This window comes from Myxine glutinosa, chromosome 8 (genome assembly GCF_964187855.1).
Source record: "Myxine glutinosa chromosome 8, kmMyxGlut1.1, whole genome shotgun sequence".
Classification (NCBI taxonomy): Eukaryota; Metazoa; Chordata; class Myxini; order Myxiniformes; family Myxinidae; genus Myxine; species Myxine glutinosa.
This window is the reverse complement of record NC_136268.1, coordinates 147,517,176-147,542,541: the sequence shown is the minus strand read 5'-3', so window position 1 is coordinate 147,542,541 and position 25,366 is coordinate 147,517,176. Positions and strand designations below refer to the sequence as shown.

Here is a 25,366-nt window from a genome sequence, read left to right as displayed (position 1 = left end):
ACTGGTACATAACCTGATGACTGGTACATAACCTGATGAACCATAACCTGATGACTGGTGATGAAAACATAACCTCCATCCACCTGCGGTGGCGGAGGTAATAAACCGTCGCCAAGGTGTTTCATAATCATGATGCGATGCATTGAAAAAATGGACGTTAACCTGGGGGACTCGTCTGCTAGCAACAGCTGGAGGTCATTAAAGATTCAACTGTGTCCTTCACAAAGAATAAGCCATTGCCGCTGGTACCCTGGCCAAGTTACAAATTCCTGACCAAATGTGCAGGACCATTGCATGAGGTATGGCCAAACTTCAGTAGTGATTTTACCAACAGGTGGAATTCACAAATGTGGGTCTAACATGCATTCACTCATAACGACCACCACCGCCTTCTGAAACGAGTAGGCAATAATGTCCATTTATCAAATTCTAAACTATAAAGCATGTGAAAATGCAAAGCCCGTCCCCGTCCATTTGCAATCCGACATCTTCTTCTTCTTACGTATATAACGTATATAACGAAAACAGTTTATAAAAAAATACAAAATTAAAATTGATGATTTTATGCAGCCTTGACCTTTGACCTTCAGATATAAAAATATATAAAAATCAGCTTCTAGCTTTTGATTGGTGAACCAATTCTGTGACGCAATATGCAAATTCTTAAAATTTCAGGTCAATTGGAAGAAAATTGATGATTTTATGCAACCTTGACCTTTCACCTTTTCATTAAAAAAAAACAATCAACACTTACCTTTTGATAAGTGAACCAATTCAGTGACCCGATATGTAAATTATTTAAATTTCAGGTCAATTCGGTGAAAATTGACGATTTTATGTGTCGCTGACCTTTGACACTGAGCTTTTGACAAAATGATGAATTCACCTTCTCCATATTCTCATAACGAAGCTTTATTAAAATTAGATTACGATAGCTCAGATAGCAAAAGGTTACGCCCCGGAAAGACCACGCACACACACACGACCACACACACACACACGACCACACACACACATACGACCACACACACACACACGACCACACACACACACACACACGACCACACACACACGACCACACACACACACACACACACACACACACACGCCCACACACACACACGCCCACACACACACACGCCCACACACACACACGCCCACACACACACACGCCCACACACACACACGCCCACACACACACACGCCCACACACACACACGCCCACACACACACACACACGCCCACACACACACACACACGACCACACACACACACGACCACACACACACACGACCACACACACACACGACCACACACACACACGACCACACACACACACACACGACCACACACACACACGACCACACACACACGACCACACACACACGACCACACACACACGACCACACACACACGACCACACACACACGACCACACACACACACACGACCACACACACACACACGACCACACACACACACGACCACACACACACGACCACACACACACACACACGACCACACACACACACACGACCACACACACACACACGACCACGCACACACACACGACCACACAAACACACACACACACACACACACACACACACACACACACACACACACACACACACACACACACACACACACACACACACACACACGTGATTGCAAAACCCCGTCGCCTGCACGGACTAATGACAGAACTTCCACAATCCATTCCATGCCCAGTAATGATGCCACCAGCAAGCAAATTAATAATTAAATTAAGCAAATTGATAGATTGACTCCAAAAATACAAACATTTTTGCTTCGTGATTCAGATATGAAATTGCAAAAACAAATCTTACTCATTATTGATAAAAGAAGCTGATTTTATGAAAACAAATAAAATAAGTCTTGACCGGCATTTCCGAATCACCGCATGTGGATAAGCTTGGATCTGCTGAAAAGAAAAGACCTTTTGGTGTTAAAATAATAGGCAAAGACGCAGATTCGCGAATATATTTGCCCTTTCATGTAACAACTCACTCCATTAGCACTGGGGTAGTTCATGCTGCAATATAATGCCAGACAAGATAATAATTCATCAACTATGTACCTGCACACATAGGTGGAGGCAGCAGGATAGCTCAGTTGGGTAGTGAGCTCGCCACTGAGAAAGCTAATTATATACTTCCACCTGCTGGACATATTGGGACACATATTATGACATTTCCTTGCACAGCAAAGTTTGTTTCTCCACATAGTCCCAATGTTGTGTTGTTAACCCAACTCAGGTGCGGCAGGATGGCCTAGATGTGAGTGCAAGAGGAAGAACCACAGATGTCCTCATATATGAAGAGTATCATTGCATTATTTTTGCTGACGTGGGTTTAATTTCCATGTCTGATCTGGATGGTGATGGCAAGTGGTAAAGCATGTGGTGAGGTGGAAAGAACTGGGAAGTGGCCGTGTGCTGTGTGCAGGAAGGGTGTCGGAGTGAACTCCATTCAATGTACAATGTGCGCTGAGTGGGTTCATCAAAAATGTAGTGGTCTGAGAGGGTCATTAACCAGTGTGGCAGCTACTTTCAAATGTAAGGTGTGCACAGAGGGAGCTGCAGGTGGAGGAAATGTTGAGTTGGATCTTGGAGACGGCGTGAAGCTGGAAGGTGTGAAAACATTTTGCTACCTCGGAGACATGCTGAATGGAGAAGGTGGATCAGACTCGGCAACGGTTGCTCGAGTGAGATGTGCATGGAAGAAGTTTCAGGAACTGAGTGGCGTGCTGATGAGGAGGAGAGTGTCGCTGAAGCTGAAGGGAAAGGTGTATGCTGCATGTGTGAGAAGTGTTATGATTTATGGGAGCGAGACATGGGTAATGAACGTAGAGCAGCAACGAAGGCTGGAAAGGGTGGAAATGCGAATGGTTCGATGGATGTGCGGAGTATCGTTGAGAGAGAGGAAGACAAATGATGAATTGCGAAAGATGATGGGAATATTGCCTGTGATTGATGCTGTGAAGAGGAACAGGTTGAGATGGTTTGGTCATGTATTGAGGAAGGATGAAAGTGACTGGTTGAGAAGAGTGATGGAAGTTAATGTAGAAGGAAGTAGAGGACGGGGAAGACCAAGAAAGACTTGGCTAAAGATGGTGGAAGAAGAAATGCGGGCAAGGGGGTTAACAAGGAGGGATGCAGAAAATAGGGCAAAATGGAGAAGATTGTCATGGGGACCGCAAGGCTAACCCCCGCTCTAGCAGGGAACATGGCCTTAAAATGCATGTTGTTGTTGTTGTTTGTTGTTGTCTGATCTGGATGGAAATATCTGCATCCTGGTGACCTTACTAGAATTTGTTCTTAGCCATGACCCTGGTACTCTGTCAAGGAGTATGGGCTCAACCACTCATCGCTTTGAGATATGAAAATGTTTGAGCAAAAGGCCATACTTATGGGAAGGACAATCTTGAGAAACCCTGGAAACAGCAGAATAACGAGTAAGGAACAATACATTTCAAACTAGAATGGCACTCGGTAGAGAGCATACCTCCGCCATGCTGAACAGTTTACGCTTTGTGGCCCCTGATAGGCAACATCTGAATCCGGATTTTAACCAAAATCGAATCAATTCGTTCCTCGTCACACCCCCAACCTGTCCACCAAGTTTCATCCTTTCTGGTCTTGCACCCTCTGCTGTTTCTGTGATTTGTCACCCCCAGGTTTCTGCAGCGTTCACATGGTCCACCATCAACCCCCTTCTGGTTAAACTACCTAAATCGAAGAACACTGCTCACCTCCACTCATTTAATTGTTATTCTTCTTTCCCACCTGTGGAAACAACGTCCAGATCCTCTTCAATCTCATTGTTCGTTCCAGGTCTTCAAACAGCTGTTCACCACCATCTGAGATCATCCTCCAATCCAAAATCATGATCTTTTCTACCCTCGTTAACCCACCCCAATCCCAACTCATTCCAAATTTCCATTTTTCCCTACTTTAAGTTTCCTTGTTTATCCATGTTGTCCACCCTATGCGGCTCTCTTGCCCACCTCTCGGCATATACCCAACATCTCCACCAGATTTCATCCAAATCCACAGATAAAGTTTTGAGATATCCTGCCCAAAGACAAACAGACAGGGGTGAAAATATCATTTCCTTCCACCTTTGGTGGCGGATGTAATTAAGAAAATAAGGTGTGTGTGTGTGTGTGTGTGTGTGTGTGTGTGTGTGTGTGTGTGTGTGTGTGTGTGTGTGTGCGCGCACTATATACAGTCACGTGAAAAAGTAAGTACACCCCATGTAAAGTTTTGACTTTTTCAACATATTTCAACATACAGCTATTTGATCTTCATTTCAACAATATTGATAGATAAAGGTGATATAATATAACAAATATCATGAAACATTTACATTTTCTAGTCCATTGTATAATTTAAATAAACATAAATGCAAATTTCGCATGTGGAAAAAGTAAGTACACCCTTATATTATATTGTTGGTTGTTGTAGACCAACAACTAGGTAGGTCTACACAGATCCTTGAGCGCTTGGCTTGCTTTGCTCTCTGTGGATACTTAATCTTCACCTAGAAGTGCTGCAAGTTCTCTGCAGATGAGCACTCAAGTGAAGATTCAGATGATGTCATCAGCAGGCATCTTGTACTTGGGTTCATCATTATCCTTGAGTGCGATGATGCCATCGCCCCGTTAGCCAGCAGGTAGTGATACACTGCCGTTCACCCAGTTGCCACGTTGAGGAAGGGTTGAACATATAACTGGGGACACACCACACCACCGACATACCACAAAATAACAAAATAAATCGGAATAACCAAAATAAAAAGGGTCTGAATTTTGAAAGGCAAGAGATCAGGTCCAAATAATATTGGATTAGCATAGGGAATAATGAACAAATAATAAAATATTTATTTCAGATTATTCCAAAGAATAGCCAATGAGGAACAATGTATTCTAAATAATAGCCAGTAACGAAGAATATATTCCTAACAAGAAGAAAAAGACAAAAAATGTCATAGCCCTCGTGCTTTTAGTGATTTTGCTGCACGGAGTTAAAGGCAGTCAGTCGGCCATCTTGGGTCAGATTACAAAACAGAAACTTCTGCATATGTGTGCTCTCATGTATTGTCTTTGTGCCAAGTTTGAACAAAATCGGTCCATGCATGTCGAGAAATGGTTGGGGACACGTTTAAGAAATAAAATGGCAGCCAGTCGGCCATATTGGATCTGATCTCGAAAAGAAATTACGTGCATATGTAAGCCATCATTCATTATCTGTGTGCCAAGTTTGAACAACTCCGATAAATGCATGTCCGATATATGGTTGTGGACGGACGGATGGATAAGACCCAATTATTCATAAGCCCCCGTTTTGGCCGAAGTCCAACGGGCTAATAATAGTCAGTCAGGAATCATGTATTCCAAATAATAGTCAGTAAGGAACATATATTCCAAATAATAGTAAGGAAGGAATAATGTATTCCAAATAATAGCAAGGAAGGGATAATGTATTACAAATAATAGGCAGTAAGAAATAATGTAGTCCAAATAATAGCAAGGAAGGAATAATGTATTACAAATAATAGGCAGTAAGAAATAATGTAGTCCAAATAATAGCAAGGAAGGAATAATGTATTACAAATAATAGCAAGGAAGGAATAATGTATTACAAATAATAGGCAGTAAGAAATAATGTAGTCAAAATAATAGCAAGGAAGGAATAATGTATTACAAATAATAGCCAGTCATAAATAATATATTCCAAATAATAGTCAGTAAGCAACAATGTATTCCAAATAATAGTAAGGAAGGAATAATGTATTCCAAATAATAGCCAGTCATAAATAATGTATTCCAAATAATAGTAAGGAAGGAATAATATATTCCAAATAATAGGCAGTAAGAAATAATGTAGTCCAAATAATAGCAAGGAAGGAATAATGTATTACAAATAATAGCCAGTCATAAATAATATATTCCAAATAATAGTCAGTAAGCAACAATGTATTCCAAATAATAGTAAGGAAGGAATAATGTATTCCAAATAATAGCCAGTCATAAATAATGTATTCCAAATAATAGCAAGGAAGGAATAATGTATTACAAATAAAAGGCAGTAAGAAATAATGTAGTCCAAATATTAGCAAGGAAGGAATAATGTATTACAAATAATAGCAAGTCATAAATATATAATGTATTCCAAATAATAGTAAGGAAGGAATAATATATTCCAAATAATAGGCAGTAAGAAATAATGTAGTCCAAATAATAGCAAGGAAGGAATAATGTATTACAAATAATAGGCAGTAAGAAATAATGTAGTCCAAATATTAGCAAGGAAGGAATAATGTATTACAAATAATAGCAAGTCATAAATATATAATGTATTCCAAATAATAGTAAGGAAGGAATAATATATTCCAAATAATAGGCAGTAAGAAATAATGTAGTCCAAATAATAGCAAGGAAGGAATAATGTATTACAAATAATAGCAAGTCATAAATATATAATGTATTCCAAATAATAGTAAGGAAGGAATAATATATTCCAAATAATAGGCAGTAAGAAATAATGTAGTCCAAATAATAGCAAAGGAGGAATAATGTATTACAAATAATAGCCAGTCATAAATAATGTATTCCAAATAATAGCCAGTCATAAATAATGTATTCCAAATAATAGTAAGGAAGGAATAATGTATTACAAATAATCGCCAGTAAGAAATAATGTATTTGAAAATAATACCATTAAGGAACAATGCATTCCAAACTGGAATAGCATACCTCCGCAAGGCTGAACAGTTTAGGTTATATATCCCTCTGATAGGGCGGATCTGGATCCAGGCCTTATCCAAAATCGAATCGATTAATCCTTGTCACGCACACAACCTGTAAACCAAGTTTTGGCTGAATGCATCCATAACTTTTTGAGATATCGTGCTTATAAATCAGTCTTAATCCTATCACTCAATGGTGAAGAATCACGTAAAAAATCCTCTTATGCAGATTCGAATATTCACCAAAATTCAATAAATCAGTCCCTCTCACACACCCAAGTTATCCACCAAGTTTCATGCGAATCTGTCCACATCTTTTCGAGATATCCTGTTCACCGACAGACAAAACAAACAGACAGGTGTGAAAACATAACCTTCACCCACTTTCGCTGATGCTGGTAACTAGAATGGCATTCGGTAGAGTGCATACCTCCGCTAGGCTGAACAGGTCACGTTTTATATCGAACAGATAGGCCTAGATCTGGATCCGGGCCTTAACCAAAGTATAATCGGCTTGTTCTTGTCACCTACCGAACTCATCCACCAAGTTTTATCAAAATCCGTCCACAACTTTTTGAAATGAGGAAAAGTTTTTTCTCTCATTTTCATGCTATGTATCATTTTAAGCCACATCACTCAATGTTGAAGAATCACTTCAAAATTAAAATATATTCTGGTATCTGGATCTTCACGAAAATAGAATCAATTCGTCCAAAAAATCTCCTATCTGGATCTTCACCAAAATCAATTCGTCCAAAAATTCTCCTATCTGGATCTTCACGAAAATAGAATCAATTCGTCCAAAAAATCTCCTATCCGGATCTTCACCAAAATCTAATCAATTAGTCCAAAAATTATCGTATCCGGATCTTCACGAAAATCTAATCAATTAGTCCAAAAATTATCGTATCCGGATCTTCACGAAAATCGGAATCATTTCGTCCAAAAATTCTCCTATCTGGATCTTCACGAAAATCTAATCAATTCGTCCAAAAATTCTCCAATCCGGATCTTCACCAAAATCAATTCGTCCAAAAATTATCGTATCCGGATCTTCACCAAAATCCAATCAATTCGTCCAAAAATTATCCTACCTGGATCTTCACCAAAATCTAATAAATTCGTCCAAAAATTCTCCAATCCGGATCTTCACCAAAATCTAATCAATTAGTCCAAAAATTATCGTATCTGGATCTTCACGAAAATCTAATCAATTAGTCCAAAAATTCTCCAATCCGGATCTTCACCAAAATCTAATCAATTAGTCCAAAAATTATCGTATCTGGATCTTCACGAAAATCTAATCAATTAGTCCAAAAATTCTCCAATCCGGATCTTCACGAAAATCTAATCAATTAGTCCAAAAATTCTCCAATCCGGATCTTCACGAAAATCTAATCAATTCGTCCAAAAATTCTCCAATCCAGATCTTCACCAAAATCTAATCAATTAGTCCAAAAATTATCGTATCTGGATCTTCACGAAAATCTAATCAATTAGTCAAAAAATTATCGTATCCGGATCTTCACGAAAATCGAATCATTTCGTCCAAAAATTCTCCTATCTGGATCTTCACGAAAATTTAATCATTTCGTCCAAAAATTCTCCAATCCGGATCTTCACCAAAATCCAATCAATTCGTCCTCGTCACAAAGCCAACCTTTTCACCAAATTTCGTCCGAATGCATCCATAACCTTTGAGCTATCCTGCTCACAGACAGATGCACAGACAGGTGTGAAAACGTAACCTCCATCCACCTTAGGTGGCGGAGGTAACAACAGTATATTTATCTTTATTAACCATATTTAAAACAGTCACGAATGAATGTATTCGAAACTTCTGAGAAAATCCCCCAATTTCTGTGTGTTTCCCATTAATTTCTACAGGAGGCCACGTCTTGTCTACATTTGACTGTGATGCGCAAGGCGTCGCTTGCGTTCGATCGTCAACAATTGTGGATAAAAAATGGCTGACTGCACAGAAGTCACTTGGAAATTCACAAAAGCTGCAATTGCGGCTTAATATTGCATATTTTTTTTCTTATTCATAATTAAGAAATACTACAATTTTCTTAATTTAACACAGGCCTCCAAAAATGTGACCAATCCTCTATAAGGGCCATAAAAATGTCCCATTCAAACATTTTCATTATAATGTCTTTACGTAGTGCTCGACTAAACAAGAACCTCATACAATGAGTTAGTTTTTCCCCAAAAGGCGGACTTTACAATCACGATATTGCTCTACGCATATATTTGTGATAGAGAACACGTGACATAAGATGTGGGAAAAGCAGCAAATACAACTCTATGGATTATTTAACCACGTTTGATACTTCCTTGACATCCCATTTATATTTGACAGCGCTGTGGCCAGATTGATGTCTATTCTAAAGGATATAGGCAAACAGAAGGATACCTTTGGCCTCCAGCTTTCTACCGAGGCCTCGAGTTGGTCCAAGCTCTTTGATGAAGGCTTAAACTCAAACTGACGGCCATGACAGCTGGGAGTTGGGTGCCATCCATTCGACATGGACTTTGATTAGCTTCCAATGTCGTCGATATTCTTACTGAGAATTTAATACATTTTCAACACGCTTTCTTAAGGATCTTCACAATATAAACTATAATGACTTGTGAACTCATTTGTTGTCAGTGTTTCCCTCCTTATCACATGATGGATTCATCAACAACATGGAGTTGTGGTCATGCTGACCACGAAAGTCAGGCTGAGGTTAAATAATGATTGGAGTGGAGGATTGGGAGAGGGAACTGAAAATACCTTTTGTTGATGTAACCCGCCGGTGGGCAGTGAGTTTGGACCAGCATCGGCTTTGGCAGAGGAGACGATGCTTCATTAGTAGAGGATCCTCAGGAGGGAAAAGCGCCAACAGAAAACCTGTCGCTCATTTATCATCCTCAAAGACATTCCCGATGGCTTGCTCTGCTGACGTGCAGCAGCTGCTGGCACATCCTCTCCCACAACAGCCCGGTATGCCATGACTCAGCAGGGTACAATGGCAACACGACGACGCACGCACAACTACAGGTTCACAGCAGGCCACCATCTTGTAGCTCACTGTTTTAAAAACACCACCACGTGACACACACACAGCATGGACCCATGGAAGGCCACAATCACACAGGTACATGGCACTTGGTAGAGCATCTTGTGGAGTAAAACCGTATCAGAAAATTAAAATACATACTTTTACCTACATCCTTATATATAATCCACAGAACGTTCTTCATGTCAGTGTTGGGCTCTTCCTCTAAGTTTAATGGATTAAAAGCATTCCATGAGTCACCATTTACCTACAACATAGGATTACAATGGCAGGATATTTGACCTCAACCCGCACTCCTCCCCTTGATCATCATTACTCCACTTCAATCCTGAAATAATATCTGACACAAACACAAAGTATATTCTTTGCTAGAAGGTAGAAAAAAAGGCTTGTTCTTCTCGTTTGTTATTCTCACCTGCTCTTCCCACCTGTTCTTTACACCTGCTCTTCTTAAGCTTGTTTAAACAGCTGAATGGTTTGCTCTTCCCACTTGCTCTGCACGTGGCCTCTCTCCACACCAGTCTCTGTAACTACCATTGCAGAAAAGTTAATGAAAATAGACTATGTTGATAAAAAAAAGTGAACATCACCAACTCAGATTGAAACCTGGCAACACTCGTCCATCATCATTCCAGATTATTAGAAAGAAAGAATAAACCTAACTCACACTATTTATTAGTCCCCTACCGGTGTACACCGGAGGGGACTATAGGTTTGCACGCCGTCCCGCCGTCCGTCAGTCCGTCAGTCCGTCACGCAAAGAACAGTTTTCCGGACGTTTTTTCTAAACGCTTAATGCTAATGATGTCAAACTTGGTACATGGTTTCCTCATGATAAGTTACAGATCAAGTTCGAATTTCACAACGTTTCGATCATTTTTGACAAAGTTATGGCACTTTGACATTGGGAATTCTGATAAATCTGATGATCCTCAACTCGGTGCCATTTCAAGTTTTCATTTCCTTTAAAAAAGATTTTCTCTGCAATAATAGGACCGATTGAGATCAAATTTTCACCATATCAGGGACTCGGTCTGCAGAATATTTTAATGGTAATTATGACGTCACAGGTCGCGTGGTTCGGTCGCCAAATTGTTTTTCGTGAAAACACGAAAACCCCTTTTTCTCTGCAACGGCTGAACAGATCGAAGTCAAACTTTGCAGGCAGAATCGCATACACATGACGAACAAAAAAGTCAGCGAGCATGACGTCATGCGTCACATGGTTTCAGAGTTATGACGTTTTTAAGCATGAACCTTTAAAACCGAGCTCCTCCCTCATTTTTGATCCAATCAAGGGGAAACTTCACAGATCTGTTCAGCATGTCAATCTACTAAAATGTTCTTTTGGAATTTGCGATAGGGCGCGTGATTTGGCAGATTTATTTATATTTATTAATTAAACGAAAATATTTTTTAAAAATAGATATCTCTTGTTTATTCTAGAGTTCTCCTCAAGCCGCACCGCACGCCTTCAGCCTCGTCTCGCGAACGTCAAAAGCGCGACAGCGCGCGCTTTCAGGAGGGGCGGAGCCAAGCCGAGTAACATATATATATATATATATATATATATATATACACACATCGATCATTGATCGTGAACCGGAAAATATAATAAATTACTGATATTTAGCGACTCGAAAGGTTCTTTATCAACAACTTATTTTCTCGTGCTTCTGCTGACCTGTCTGCAAGGTGTACAAATCGAAGTCCCGAGTGCGAATCACAGGTGAGCCCGTCCTGAGGTAATTAGCGATTGGGAACGATTCAGAACCTGTGGATAAATAACCCTTGGTAATTTCCCCAACTGTTTTCTGGACGACAGACTGCCGGGAGGGGACATGTATTGCAGCGCAATACTCAGAATGCTTGTTATTTTATGAATATTACTAGATCAACGAGATAATATTGCACGACAATACAAGTCCTTAAATAACAAGCATTCTGAGTATTGCGCTGCAATACATGTCCCCGACCGGCAGTCTGTCGTCCGGAAAACTGTGTGAATTATATAATTACCAACTCACAGTCTGAGGTAACTCGGCTAAAAAATATCGGATTTGCACCAAATAAAGTTCATGAATGGTTGCACAGACCCCTACTTCTCACTAAAAGGGGAAAAATAATGTAAATCGGAGTTAAAATAAGCCCGCAAGGTCGCTCCGTGGAGTATCCTGCACGTATTGCACTGTGTGAATTATATAATTACCAACTCACGGTCTGAGGTAACTCGGCTAAAAATTATCCGATTTGCACCAAATAAAGTTCATGAATGGTTGCACAGACCCCTACTTCTCACTAAAAGGGGGAAAAGAATGTAAATTGGAGTTAAAACAAGGAATATTAACAGCTTTGACTTAACGCAATCCAAATTATAGTCCGGAAAACTGTTGGGGAAATTACCAAAGTTCAAAGTGCCATAACTTTGTCAAAAATGATCGAAACGTCGTGAAGTTCGAACTTGATCTGTAACTTATCATGAGGAAACCATGTACCAAGATTGAAATCATTAGCATTAAGAGTTTAGAAAAAAAAGTCCGGAAAGCTGTTCTTTGCGTGACGGACTGACAGACGGAGGGACGGAGTGCAAACCTATAGTCCCCTCTGGTGTACACTGGTAGGGGACTAATAACAGGGACATGGGCTACGAGCGGCAAATTTGATTGGTCGTGATGCCATAATATTTTTCTGAGTATTGCTAAAAACGGAATGGTTTTAAAAGTGCAAAAAGGCAATTTGTGCAGGAATATTCTCAAGTACATAATTCGTTTGAAATAAAACAAAGATTTTAAAGGAAGTATAAAAAAAAAAAAAAAATTTCTTTTGTATACAGGATCGAGGCTCTTGAAAGAGCTAACATTTCTCACACAAAAAATCAAACAGACACACAGAACATATAATAAGGGTAGCGGTAGACAAGATGGGGAGAGAAGGGGAAGCACACAAACACAACATTTGAGAGCAGGAACATTGGGAGATCTGTGGGAGGGCTTGGGGGGAGGAGGCGTGGGAAGAGGGGGAGGGGTGGGAGAAGTATAAAACACAAGGACACTGCAAGGACTTCCTGGAAGGAAGTTGATATTTCAAAAAAGTGAATCTGGGGTGAAATTAGCAGGGGTAGAAAAGATCAAGGTTTTGGATGGGGGAAGATAAGAGATGGTGGTGAACAGCTGTTTTAAACACCTGGAGGGAGGAGTGGGATTCAAGAGAGTGAGGGAGTTTGTTCCAGAGGCAGGAGAAAAGAGGAATGAAAGAGTGAAGGTGAGCAGAGAGCCTTCATTTTGGCAGTTTAACCATAAGAGGGTTGCAGGCAGATCTTGTGCGACCTGAAGGAATATTTGGGGGACAGAGCACAGAGAGAGCTGGGGGAGCAAGGCCGGAGAGGAGTCGGTAGAAGACAGAAAGACCACCAACCTGCCTGTGGTGAGTAAGTGAAAGGCCCTCGGAGTTGAGCTTCATCGTGGGAGATTCCAATGATTCTGAAATTTTCGAAAATTTTGTTCAAAAGTTTACCGCCATTGATACAGCGTCTTGCACACCACCTTATTTGATACGTTACACGAGTTATTCGTGCCTGTTATTTGTTAAAAAAAAACGGAGTTTCCTATTTGGAATGTTTTTTAAATTTTGATTGCCAGATGCAAACAGACGAAATAAATCTCACTCCTTGGTCTCTGCACATACGCGATCGGGCCAAATTTAGAGTTCATGTTCAGAGCCAAACTGCCAAAGTTTCAGATTCATGTTCCGATTTGAGTTCAAAATATAACATTCAATTGAAATTAAGTTATTCATCGATCATAAACCGACGTTTGTAGACAGACAGAGACAGACAGACAGACGTGAACCAATTGCCAAATCCCGCTTTCGCTGCGCATGCAAAGGGTAGTAATAATAATAATAACAACTTTTAATTGGACCGTGCATGGGGACGTTTCACAACTTTGTCCACTCCAACGTCACATATAAGTAAAATACATATAGAGCCATGATATGTGATCATCATCTATCACATGCCAAACAGATCGATTGGGCGCCATGTTGTGGCACATAGACCTGAAGACGCAAATCTCCTCCCCGGGCCAGGTGGGGGGCAGGATTTTACAATTTCCCCAGGATACCGGCGATAACTCACCTAGTCTTTGCCGAAGGACACTGAGGGGTCTTTAACACCCACTGGTAATCAATGCAAGCAGACAGGTCCCCGCTTAACGTCCACCCGAGGGACGGTGTACCCATTGTCGCCAATGCCCTGCTGGCCAACGAAGCACCAAGTTGACAATATATAATCGGGTCAACAATCGAACCCACACTGGACAGCTCAGAGGCAAATGTGGCAGCCCTGTCGGACATATAACCATTTATGGACTATGGGTTGACACATATGAAGGAAATCACAAAGCACACAATGCCTTTGTCTAGCTACGCTCCTAGCTCATGGTAACGAGACTTTAAATCGATTCAATAAGAAGAATCCATGATTTTCACCAAAGGCTTCTCTGCTACAATGCGCTTCATGGTTTGATATTGTTCAGAAACCTCATTTAAAAGGAAGCAGCTGCTGTTTCATTTTTCTACAGTATCTAAAGCTCATGGAGCAATGAAACGGCACCAAACTAAAATAGGTTGTCCGTTATGATGAGGTGTGGTAACAGACTTAGAAGAGGTAGACCTACTCTAAGTGAAAGATTACATTCCGGGGCAAGTTGCACTTGCACCAACAGCTGTTGGTTGTTGTATGTTTGGATACTCTGGTGGTGAAATCAGAAATTTTTTTTGTCAGACAGAAACCTTTGCCGCATCCGTCTGCTTCCCTGGATTTACTATCCTGCGTTTTGATAGACGCAGGTCTCGTCATGGTGGTGGTGTTGCTGTCGATGCTTGTAATTCCCTTCCCCACAGCCAGCCTATAGCTCCCCGCAACCACGCAAAGTATTCCTGGCTTTGCCTCTCTCCATAACCTTCTGCTTCTGAGGTTGGTAGACACTCCACCCGAATTTGGGATGACACCATCTACGAGGCTCCCAAACATGTGTTCTCCACTATCATCCCACCCCAGTTCTCTTTTTCGAATCTGTGGATACTTCAATTGCTGCTATGGCAATTGGTTGGAGATCGGTCCTCAAACTGTAGTCCACGACATTGCGGCCAAGGCCTTCTCCTAATGACTTTGCCTTACGCAGTCTATGTTCTCAGACTCACATCTCTCAGCATGTCAGTTATTCTCTGCTAGATCGAGCCATGTCAAACATCCCCACAAACCTGTCCTGTTCCTACTCATTCTCTTCACTCTTTTTATCTAGTCCTAGTGGAAGTGTCTCCCTCCCACACAGGTTTGGCAGGATAGCCTAGAGGTACGCACATTCACCTACAAGGTGTTGAGCCTGGGTTTGAATCCCAATCCGGCCTATAAACTGTCATCCCATTGTTTCACAGGCAGTGTGAATCATCAATGTGTGCGCCATCCCTCAGATGGATGTTAAACGGATGTCCCTGCATTAGTTGGTGGACATTAAAGAACGCACAGTATCCTTCGTGAATAATAGGCGAGTAGTCACGCCATGGCCAAAAAAATCCAAATTCCTGCCCTAACCAGTAGGAAGCACTGCATTAGTGGCACATTTGAGCTCCCAGAAATGATGGATGCTGGGAGCGTTGCTGTGCAACCTCTGGACAATGATGCTGCATAGCGATGACTGGATACCTTTCTGAGATTCTGAGATGCTCCTTAGTGGTCTTCAGGGAGCCGCCAAGATGTATGGCAGTTCAGCAAGGCACATTGGTCTGGCCTGAAATCTGCTATATTCCTCACAGACTAGTCCATTATCTTATTGGCTCCTGACATCAAGAGTTGCTGGAATCGTTTCAACAGACTGCTTTCCCTCTTTTAACAATTTATCCCTTCACACTTCCGACGGATGGCCCAAATCAACATCCTGACAGTGGTGCACAGATGCGTGCGGTGATGCAACACAGAACTTTTGAAAGGACGAAATTCACCCTAGAATTGTCGGCACACATGCACAGAAACCCAAAGCAACCGCAGTCACCGGGGCATGCACAGAGTAAATTAAAAATCAACTTTAAAAATGATAATATTTACTATTAATCATGTTGGGGGGGTGTAGGGGAGGGAGGATGAGAGGAGTTGTGAGGACTGTTATAAATAGGTAAGTATAAGAAGCCATCAAAAATGACGGGCGGGACAGCCTCATGAACGTTCCAAATTCTGAAGCCTCGGTCTAGCGTCAGGTGTGCTTATATCTTCTTTATTTATATATTTAACATCCTACGGACGTAAAGGAACACTCTTTTTACTCTGTGCGTGTTGCCCATCACATGCAGCAAATTTCACCTCACTATACCTTATATTTGTTGTTATTTAAAACAAAAACACTTCCATACACCGCCCTTGAAGCTCGCTTTGCAAGCCACCATCGACAATTTTATCCACAAAAATAGAATGTGGTGAACACACAGTCATGTTAAAAGATTGGCCTTTAAAACCCTACTCAAATCATCCTTATGAAGGGGACAGACAAATATACACTGCATTTTACTGTATATTGGTATAAAGATAACATAGATTGTTCGTTTGGTTGGATCCGGGGCTCCAAAAGAAAATATTCCAGATTTTTGCATCTATTGCTGAAAGGAGAAGCGTTTGTCTGTGTGTGTGTGTGTGTGTGTGTGTGTGTGTCCATGTGTGTCCGTGTGTGTCCATGTGTGTCCATGTGTGTGTGTGCTGCCGCTTCCTTGCATTCACAGGAAATGCTAGGAAATCAACACCGCGCATCCACGGATATTTCTCATATATCGTCTATTTTCATCGAGGAACACAATTATGGTTAAACATTTTGAAATTGCCACTCTTTCGTTTTAATGCTGAAAATTACATTTAAAAGACAATTTTCATTACCGATTTTGTCCTAGCAATGGCAGATATTTTGAAAGAGCCACGTCTAGCGGAAGTGAGTCGCTGAAAATTTCACGCAGCACATGCGCGAAAGCCGAAAGGCCTTGCCAGCGAAAGGCCTTTCCAAAATTGAGTCCCGTATTGCTAAAAAGCAGCTTGGTTTCTTCACCTGCAAGGCAAACCCCAATTGATGGGAACATATTATAAACCTCCACCACATAGCCTACTACTGGTATGTACTGGCCCTGAAATGAGCCAAAGCTTCAACATCAATATCAACTTCTCATGCCTCTTACCTTCTTCAAAATGTTACTGGCAGCTAGTCAAGTCTGTTACCAGGATACACCCTCTTTCTGAGCCTTTAGACCAACACGATGGAGTCACGTTGGCCAATGGTCTTAAAAAAAAAAACCACCACGTTAATTCTGTTTTTACAGAAAAGGTTAAGGTTCCCAATCCCTGTTTTCTCATACCCGAAGGTCGAATCCTGTTCTTCCGGGAAAAATGGCTGTCAACCCCATCCCAGTTTCCTTCTCTGACCAATTTCTGGAAGACGTGCATTCCCTGAAGCTCCTAGAACTCACAGTGTATCACATCCTGTCTTGGGTGGACCATATCTCCAACGCCTTGGTATTCTTGGCAAAGCAAAGTCATTTCTGAACACGCTAAGTTAATTATGAGGCACAAAACAATCTTCATTTCACATGCAATGGAGTATGGCTGTCCACTCTGAGCTGGTGCAGCTTCTTCACTTCTCGCTCAATTGGAGGTGGTCGAGTCAAAGGCTTTACGAATTTGTGGCATCTCCTAGCTGGAGGCCGATTGCTATGGCGTAAATGAACTCACCCACCATATCAGGATTGTCTACTAATTTTTGTATCATCTCACTTTTCGGCTCATTCCAACCTCCCTCTCTTCCCTTTGTCTATCAGACAAAGCTTTCTATGACAGTTTTCACCTGTAAATCGTGATCACAGCACAAAGTATACCCAATCAATATATTTGATCATATTTGTCCACAAATTGCCAATTCCAAATTCAAACCAGAATCCTGCACACTAATTTGTAATTGGTCACTGGCTTTGACAACAATGCAATTTTATATATTGTGGACCATAGGCAACAAAAGCTACATATAATCGAACAAACAGTTTCAAATGGAGCATTTTGCCACCATTAGTGTTTAAATTGGATGAGATGTGTCAATAAATGTGAATTGCTGCTTCCAGCTTGCCAGCTCGGTGACAGAAGACGCCATTTGCATTTCTTCCGCCTCGTCCCTACGCTGTTTTAGAATCCAATGCGGGCACGGGCAACTTGTAAAATAAACAATGAAATGGGATACAACGATGCAATTTGTTGCGTGCAAAAGCGCGTTTCTTAAGGTTTTCTTTACTTTTTTTTTCTTTCTTCGTTTCCAGTTGTCTCCCATGACGTGACGTCGCACTTACTGCAAATGTCATCCCCACAAGAAAAAGCGCAGTGCGTTACCTGATTTTTGGTTGACCAAATCAGCTACACAGGATCACCGAAGCTTCAGGAATACCTCGAGAAGACAGCCACCATCAAGAAAAACGATTCGTGAGTGGCACAGAAGGTTCTGGAGACTGGTAGCATTTAGAGGAAGGGTGCAGCCCGGTCAAGCACAAGTGGCGAGGATGTATAACTCGTCTGCGAGTCGTTTGAGTGCAGCCCCCAGAAGTACTGATGATCTTGACAAATCTTGCCAATAAAACTTTGAGAAGTGTTCTTTCACATGCAGCAAACCGCATCGTTGGTGGTTAGAAGCGGTATGCCATACTCATTTTAAATCGAGCCCAAAGATAGGTGACTGTGCCTGAGTCAATTCCTCGACCAGAACACACCATTATGACACCATTTGTTTGCATTTGTTATATTCGGTAAATTAACCAATTACGTAGGACGTATAATATTCGCACAATAGACCGTCGCGAGCTCCGCGTGCCTTCCTCGCGCAGACTGGAAGAGCCTGGCAATGAATGCCTCAATTATTTGCATTCTCCTTGAGATTTCAACATTAATTTACGTTTACGAGGCCGAATAATTGCACGATAAACCTGCTATCGGTGACCAGGTACGTAGACTGGCTCGCAACACGACAAACACTTTGCCGCCCTGATAGTAGGTCTACGCCTTTCCTAAAACCATTCAATCGGCAGGATCTTTGGTCTTCCAAAGCAGTTTTTGTACAAAATTTGATAAGAATATCTTGTTAGAATTTGTTATTCTATAGGTTCTAATCTGGTGCAGAGTGTTTTCTAACCTTTAATTAGATGCGTATAATTTGCTTATATATATATATATAATAATAAATAAATCTTTATTGTCCCATTTTCAGGGAAATTATTCTTTGGTGACACCGTAAGTTGACCATCATTAAAACATAAACCACAAAGGGAATAAGAAAACAATATTTAAAAAAAAGATATAAAATATAAAATAAATATAAAATATGGAAGATTGACTAAACAGCAAAATGTCTAGGAATTTGAATTTAGCATTTGAATTGCACATGGTACAAATGACCTTTTGAAAATGTTCTTCTTCATCCTCCTTACACGAAAACGTCTCCCTGATGGCAGTTTTTCAAAAAGTCCGTTCAAGTAATGACTTTCATCAGTACACACCTGCACCGCCTTCCTTTTCAATGCTCGCAAGTATAGAGACTCCAGACTAGTTGAAGGCCCACCTCCAGCTTTAAATGCCAGTGTAATGACCTTTCTCAATCGTGATATCAAAATATATATATAGAATCGTATATATATATATATATAAATAAAATATCTGAAGTCGAGTAGAGTCGCTGGAAAGTACAATACACGAACATTTGGCGTAGTCTTGGACTGAAGGTAGGAAAGCAAGTCCTTTCAGAATCGGTAGATCTATCAACACCAGAGGGCGCTATCCAAACACTCAAAGGCTCACATGGTCTATGTCCCTTCCTAAGGCCCTGTCCCTATAGCAACACCACACCGCTCCCTCAAAAAGGACCACCCCAATTAAGGAACACAAGGGTGCTCTGCGCGCCCATCACTGTTAAAAGACAGGTTGGTTAAAAAAAAAAAATTGTCGACTGCCATGTCCGCAAAGGAGTTTTTAAGATCAGGTGACGCACAGTTTTTAAGATCAGGTGACGCACAGAGCATCTGGTCTTCGAATGTAAGGATTTTCCTTTTCAACGACGCCTATTATAAACAGTATCAACTTACTTTTGGAATCGCATCAAAGGTATCCCGAGAACTTGTTATCCTAGTTTTCTATACCAAGAAACAAAAACACGGAATGGAATTTCCAACATTGTTATCAAGACTTCAACGCCGTACGCTCGTCGTCAATTTACTGCAAAAGGGGGCGGGGGGGGGGGAGGGAGGTTGCGATGGAAGAGCCCCACCTTAAAGTTAGTCAAAGTTCCAGAATTTGAGCAGAGCGATCCGTAGATTCTTAGTCACTGCGGTTCCCACATTAAAATCCGTGGGTGGTCCTGGGGTGTGTGAGTGACACGAACACGGATGGTGAAATTTAGCGCCGATTTGCAACCTTCGGGCACGACCTGGGCGGGATCAGGTAATTTTCCTCCACTTTGCTCGAAAGCATCAAAGTTGTCCCAACCTGACATATTCGACGGGAGCGATCGCCGTGAGCAATTGGCGATTCGTGAGGCAGATCATGCGACGAGCCCTCAAATTGAACACGATGCGGGTAGGTAAAGGTGGGTGCGGGTAGGTATAGGTGGGTGCGTGTTGAGGAATGTACACAAAAATAAATAAATAAATCGCAGTGTATAAACAAAATGCTCGGATTGCTCAATACGATAATGACCTGTAAATAATAGGGTCGAATACGTGTGTACGTGCAATATACCTGGAGACTGCTGGGATACCTTAGGCTCTTGGAGGTACAGTATGTGCTCTCGTCGTTGAGCCGTCTAGCCTGGGTTAGAATCTCGACCAAGCTGTAAAGCACCACCCTGGTGCTCCGCATGCCACCCTGGTGCTCCGCATGCCACCCTGGTGCTCCGCATGCCACCCTGGTGCTCCGCATGCCACCCTGGTGCTTCGCATACAGGGCGAGGCATAATGCCTCCATTGGATGGAGGTTAAGCAGGACGAGGACCCCTCTGCCATATTAAAGCACTGGATCCCAACAGAGTCTTTCACGAAGAGCAAGCGAGTTATCGCTGGCACCCTGGACAAATTAGACATTCCTGCCATAACCAGCCTGGCCGCCCCCACAAGAAGCTGGGAACCATTGGTGGCCGTTTTGAATAAAGAAGATGTGATAGGAAGCGCCATTCATATTAAGCTCTGCTTTATTGGGATCTCGTTAGCAAAAGTAAACATGAGGCAGATGTACACTTTTTACATTTAATAATAAAATATAGCTGCTTCAATTTACAATGACATCATCAAGTACGTACATGCAACGTAAGACCCTTTCCCTTCCCTGTCGTTCCCAAATGAGCGGCGCAGAATATTCAAAACCGACAGCGGGGGAATATGCAATGAGCCATGCACTATAGCTACGCGCCTCAATTTCCAGCCTTACTCCCACCCAACTCCTCCCCAAATGCAGCCCCCCCTCTCCCCCGATGCCTCCCCGAACAGCAAACAGGCCATCGGGGAAGGGACACCATGAGGAATTAAATTCATCGTCGAGATTCCTGTAGAAACGCGTGTTGTTCCTGTCCCGATTTGCACGGGAGAAAAAGGTCCGTGAAGTTCTCTGCGCCGCACTTATTATATACACAAGGTGTGCGCAGAGGGAAGGGCTCCAAGTAAAGAAAGGGGCTAAGGTAACGTGGACAAATTAGGAGTTTAAGGATGGGACAATCATGAAAGGGAGAGAGCGCAATAATTTAGCGTATAATTGGGTCCCGTCCAGGTGTCCCGGCCGCTACTGGTAACCCAGAGCAGAGGCCGTGGCCAACCGCTGGCCATAGAACGCGTATGGGGAGTAGAAAGGACCCGATGCCGGCACGGGTAGGGCGGTGACGGGGGCGACCATGGGCGCGGCCATGGGGGCTTTGGCGTAAGGATGGTAGCGGCCGAGTCCCAAGGAGTGCGGGCCACGCAGAGCGAGTCCCGCGGCGCTTCCTATGGGTCCAGGTCCGACGTGCATGTGACACGTCGCAGGGCTGAGACCCGGGTACGTGGTCAGGTGCTTCTCTAGGCCGGGCAGTGCCGTGTGGCTGCGCAGGTGGCTGAGCAGCTCTTCCGACGACGAGAAGCGCTTGTCGCACGGCCCGTTGGCCGAGACCCAGTTGCAGACGTGCGGTGCTGGCTCGTTCGGGAGCACAAAGCTGTAGGGATAGAACGGGTGCGCAGTGAGGGGGAGTCCCGTGTGCTGCAGTGGGTGCGGAGGGTATACAAGAGGGTACCCCGCAGCCTTGAGTGCGCTGGCCTCGCTCGGACAGCTGGAGCAGGTGGCGGTGCCTGCGAGATGTGCAGCGCTGTGGTAGCTTAGACAGTATGGATCCCGGCACAAGCCGCCCAGCAGCGATGGCGGAGAGGCCCCGGCGAGGGGAGATGCAACCGTCGTGCTCTTCGGTGTAAGAGAGCACGATGCGATGGAGCCGGGCATGCCTGCCTTGCTGGGGTCCAGAGGAAGACCGTGAGGCAGGAAGGACGCCGGGTAGCCCGCGTACGATCCCGACAGCGAACTCCCGTATCCCATGCTCACAGACGGCAGTGGGAACACCGGCTGCCCAGCCTTGTATGGCGACACCGAAGCCACGTGTCCAGGTCCGAGGATAACCGGCTCGTTGGCCGCACTTTTACAGACTCCCGTGGTCGCGTCACCTTTGCCTTCAGAACCGAGGCCTGAGCAACTGAGGCGCAGGTGGGAGGCGTTTCCTGGACCCAGGCCATCCGATCCTGCCTTCCCGGAATCTCCGTCCTTCTTGTCCACCTGCTGGCTCTCCATCTTGCCCAGCTCCCCGGGTTTGGGGGAACTGGCCCCGCTGGAGCTCACGCTGCTCGGCCTCGGCGTGAACGGCTGGCAGGTCGCACTGGGGACGCGAAAGCCAGTCTTGCCATCAGTACCGCCCGAACCAGCGGTCTCGTCCTTTTTGTCGGCCGCGCCCTTCCCGTTGTACGGCTTGAAGCTCGACTTGTCCTCTGCACCGATGTCGCTGAGCCTCAGAGGACCCGACTTGGTCGCCTCCTTGTCCCCGAGCGCCGAGGATCCCGCGGACGCCAGCTTACTGGGTGGTGGCTCCGGCTTCCCGATTTGCGAGCACGTCTGAGCGAGCAGCGCCAGCGGACTCTTCTTGGCATCGAGCTGCCAGGGACAAAGCCAGGGCTCGGTTAGCGTCCATTCCCACTCAGGCCTCCGGTACACATTCCCTGCCCATTTGTGACACTCTACACAACCCACGTCCATACTCGGCACAAGATGCTTTAACAGACCCATAAGTGCACTTTTTGTACAACAATATTGTCAAATACCTAGTTCTGATACATTATCGTCCCCTAGGACATGGATGGTCATCCTCACCCAACTCACCAAACCCAATATGGCGCGAATGTTAAAATACTCTCACAAATCTACAACACAAAACAGTATTCTGATAAATCTAAGTCTTTCACAAGTAAGAATTTTACTCCCTTCTAAGCCTCCACTGTTCCACCTTTGTGACCCAGTCGCGCTCATAGCCGAGTGAGGGAGGGAATAGTCGGGGGTTGGGGCGAGTGGGGGAGGGCGGCTGGGAGTACAGACAGGGGGCGCACGTACCTCGATGGGGGACACGGGTGTGGAGGGTAACGGCTGCAGGTACTCGGCGGCGTGCAAGATGTGTCCGGCCCTGGCCGCCAGCATCTTCAACAGCTTGATGGGCACACGCTGCGCCTGGCGGAGTGGATCGGCTGGGGGGAGCGCCGCCAGAGGAGCGGGACTCGTGTCCCGGAGACAAGGTGCGGCGGAGCCGGCGTGCGATGTGAGCGCGGAGCCGGCGAACGATGTGAGCATGACCCGCGCGGCTGGGCGCGCCTGGCTGCCGCCCGGACCTGCCACTCGCTCTCTCGCGACTACCGCCCCGAAAACGCCCCTCGGGCACGCATCAAAGCGGCCCATCGGCCAATGAGCGCTCGGCAAGACGCGTTCCGAGCGCGCCGATTGGCCCGCGGCGCCGGACGCGACGCGTCGTGTTGATTGAGAGAAAAATGCTCCACAGATTAAAGGCGTGGCCTTTGGGCTCTCGGCTAATCGAATAGCGACGGACGTGTTGATTGGCAGGAAGCGAGGCGGTCCTTTCCGGGCGACGGCCAATAGGATCGCGAACCCGCCGTCGATCGACGGATTAAGGGGCGGAATCTTTGGCTCCCGGCCAATGGGCTACGAGGCGCTTCAATGTCACATGCTTCACCTCCGTTGTCAATTCCGCGACCGCGATCAATCAGGCATTTGTCAGCGCTGTCGTGCGGACGTGATTGATGTCAGCCTTTGTTGCCGGGTGCGGGGCTTGTTTGACTTGAAAAGGAGCGGTTTATGAAAGAGCCCTTTCAGCCCAGGGAAATAAATCGCTCTCTGTGTAAACGCGATTTGTATGCGAACAAAGGCAACCGCGCGAGGCTGCACTTTTGGTTTATTTCGAACCATTACGCGACCTTCATCTCTGTTATTAATGGCTTACTCTGACGCTTGTCTCTCTAACGGCTCGAGCTTGTCGGCGGACTTCAAAGTTGGCGGCACATTACTGAGCTATGTGTCGCCAGTCAATCAGAGGATCAGGCTTGCGCGGCGGGATTTTTGTAAAGATTAAGACTGGCACGGCGCAAGTGCTGACATGTGAACGCTGACAGTCGGGACATGTGAATGGCGCGATCAAAGTGGAGCGGCGCGCGTATCCCGTACCCCCTCGGCGCGCTCTCCGTGCCTCCTCGAGACGTGCGCGGCGTGCCGAGATGCCGTGCGCAGATACAACGCTCTGGCACTGTTCGTGCACCATCGGCGCGTTCTCCGTTCCTCCTCGGGTCGTGCGCGGCGCCCAGCACCGCCCGTTCCCCCTCGACGCGCTTTACGTGCCTCCTCTGGGCACAGCACGACGCTCAGCACAGCCCGTTCCCCCTCGGCGCGCTCTCCGTGCCTCCTCGGGGCACAGCACGACGCACCGATAAGCCATGCACACATACAACGCCCCAACACTTATCGTGCCTCCTTGGGGCACAGCACGGCGCACCGAGATGCCGTGCACAGATACAACGCCCGACACTTCTCGTGCCTCCTCGGGCACAGCACGACGCACCGATAAGCCATGCACACACAACGCCCCAACACTTATCGTGCCTCCTCGGGGCACAGCACGGCGCACCGAGATGCCGTGCACAGATACAACGCCCGACACTTCTCGTGCCTCCTCGGGCTCAGCACGGCGCACCGAGGAGCCATGCACAGATACAACGCCCCAACCCTTCTCGTGCCCCCTCGGGCCCAGCACGGCGCACCGAGATGCCGTGCGCAGAAAGAGCGCCCCGGCCCCGCTCGCGGAAAGCGGCCGCGCCCGGCGAGCAGCGCTCCCTTTAATCACGCCTCGCCGCTGACAGATTTCTGCCTCGGCTGCCATGTTCTGCCGCACTTTGACAGGCGAATCTT

At 44.7% G+C, this 25,366-nt stretch overlaps 1 protein-coding gene and 1 long non-coding RNA gene across 2 annotated transcripts; both read right to left on the bottom strand.

Annotated features, from left to right (window-relative positions):
• Nucleotides 1–1,989: 1,989 nt before the first annotated feature.
• On the bottom strand, nucleotides 1,990–10,202 carry LOC137432995 (uncharacterized). The gene is made up of 2 exons (XR_010985611.2): nucleotides 9,555–10,202; nucleotides 1,990–4,753 (listed from the first exon to the last, which is right to left on the bottom strand). It is a non-coding gene; the product is annotated as an uncharacterized LOC137432995 (long non-coding RNA).
• Nucleotides 10,203–21,068: 10,866 nt separating this feature from the next.
• On the bottom strand, nucleotides 21,069–23,910 carry ZNF503 (zinc finger protein 503). The gene is made up of 2 exons (XM_068125363.2): nucleotides 23,510–23,910; nucleotides 21,069–23,056 (listed from the first exon to the last, which is right to left on the bottom strand). Exons 1-2 carry the CDS (start codon nucleotides 23,846–23,848, stop codon nucleotides 21,671–21,673), a joined length of 1,725 nt encoding a protein of 574 aa, XP_067981464.2. The 5' UTR covers nucleotides 23,849–23,910; the 3' UTR covers nucleotides 21,069–21,670.
• Nucleotides 23,911–25,366: the final 1,456 nt, after the last annotated feature.

Bases quoted from the DNA above. Each gene is read 5' to 3' on its own strand.
- ZNF503 (XM_068125363.2), bottom strand. From the start codon at position 23,848: ATGGGCCGCTTTGATGCGTGCCCGAGGGGCGTTTTCGGGGCGGTAGTC. The intron at 23,057-23,509 runs GTACGTGCGCCC...TGTCCCTGGCAG, and splicing joins CACCCGTGTCCCCCATCGAG to CTCGATGCCAAGAAGAGTCC.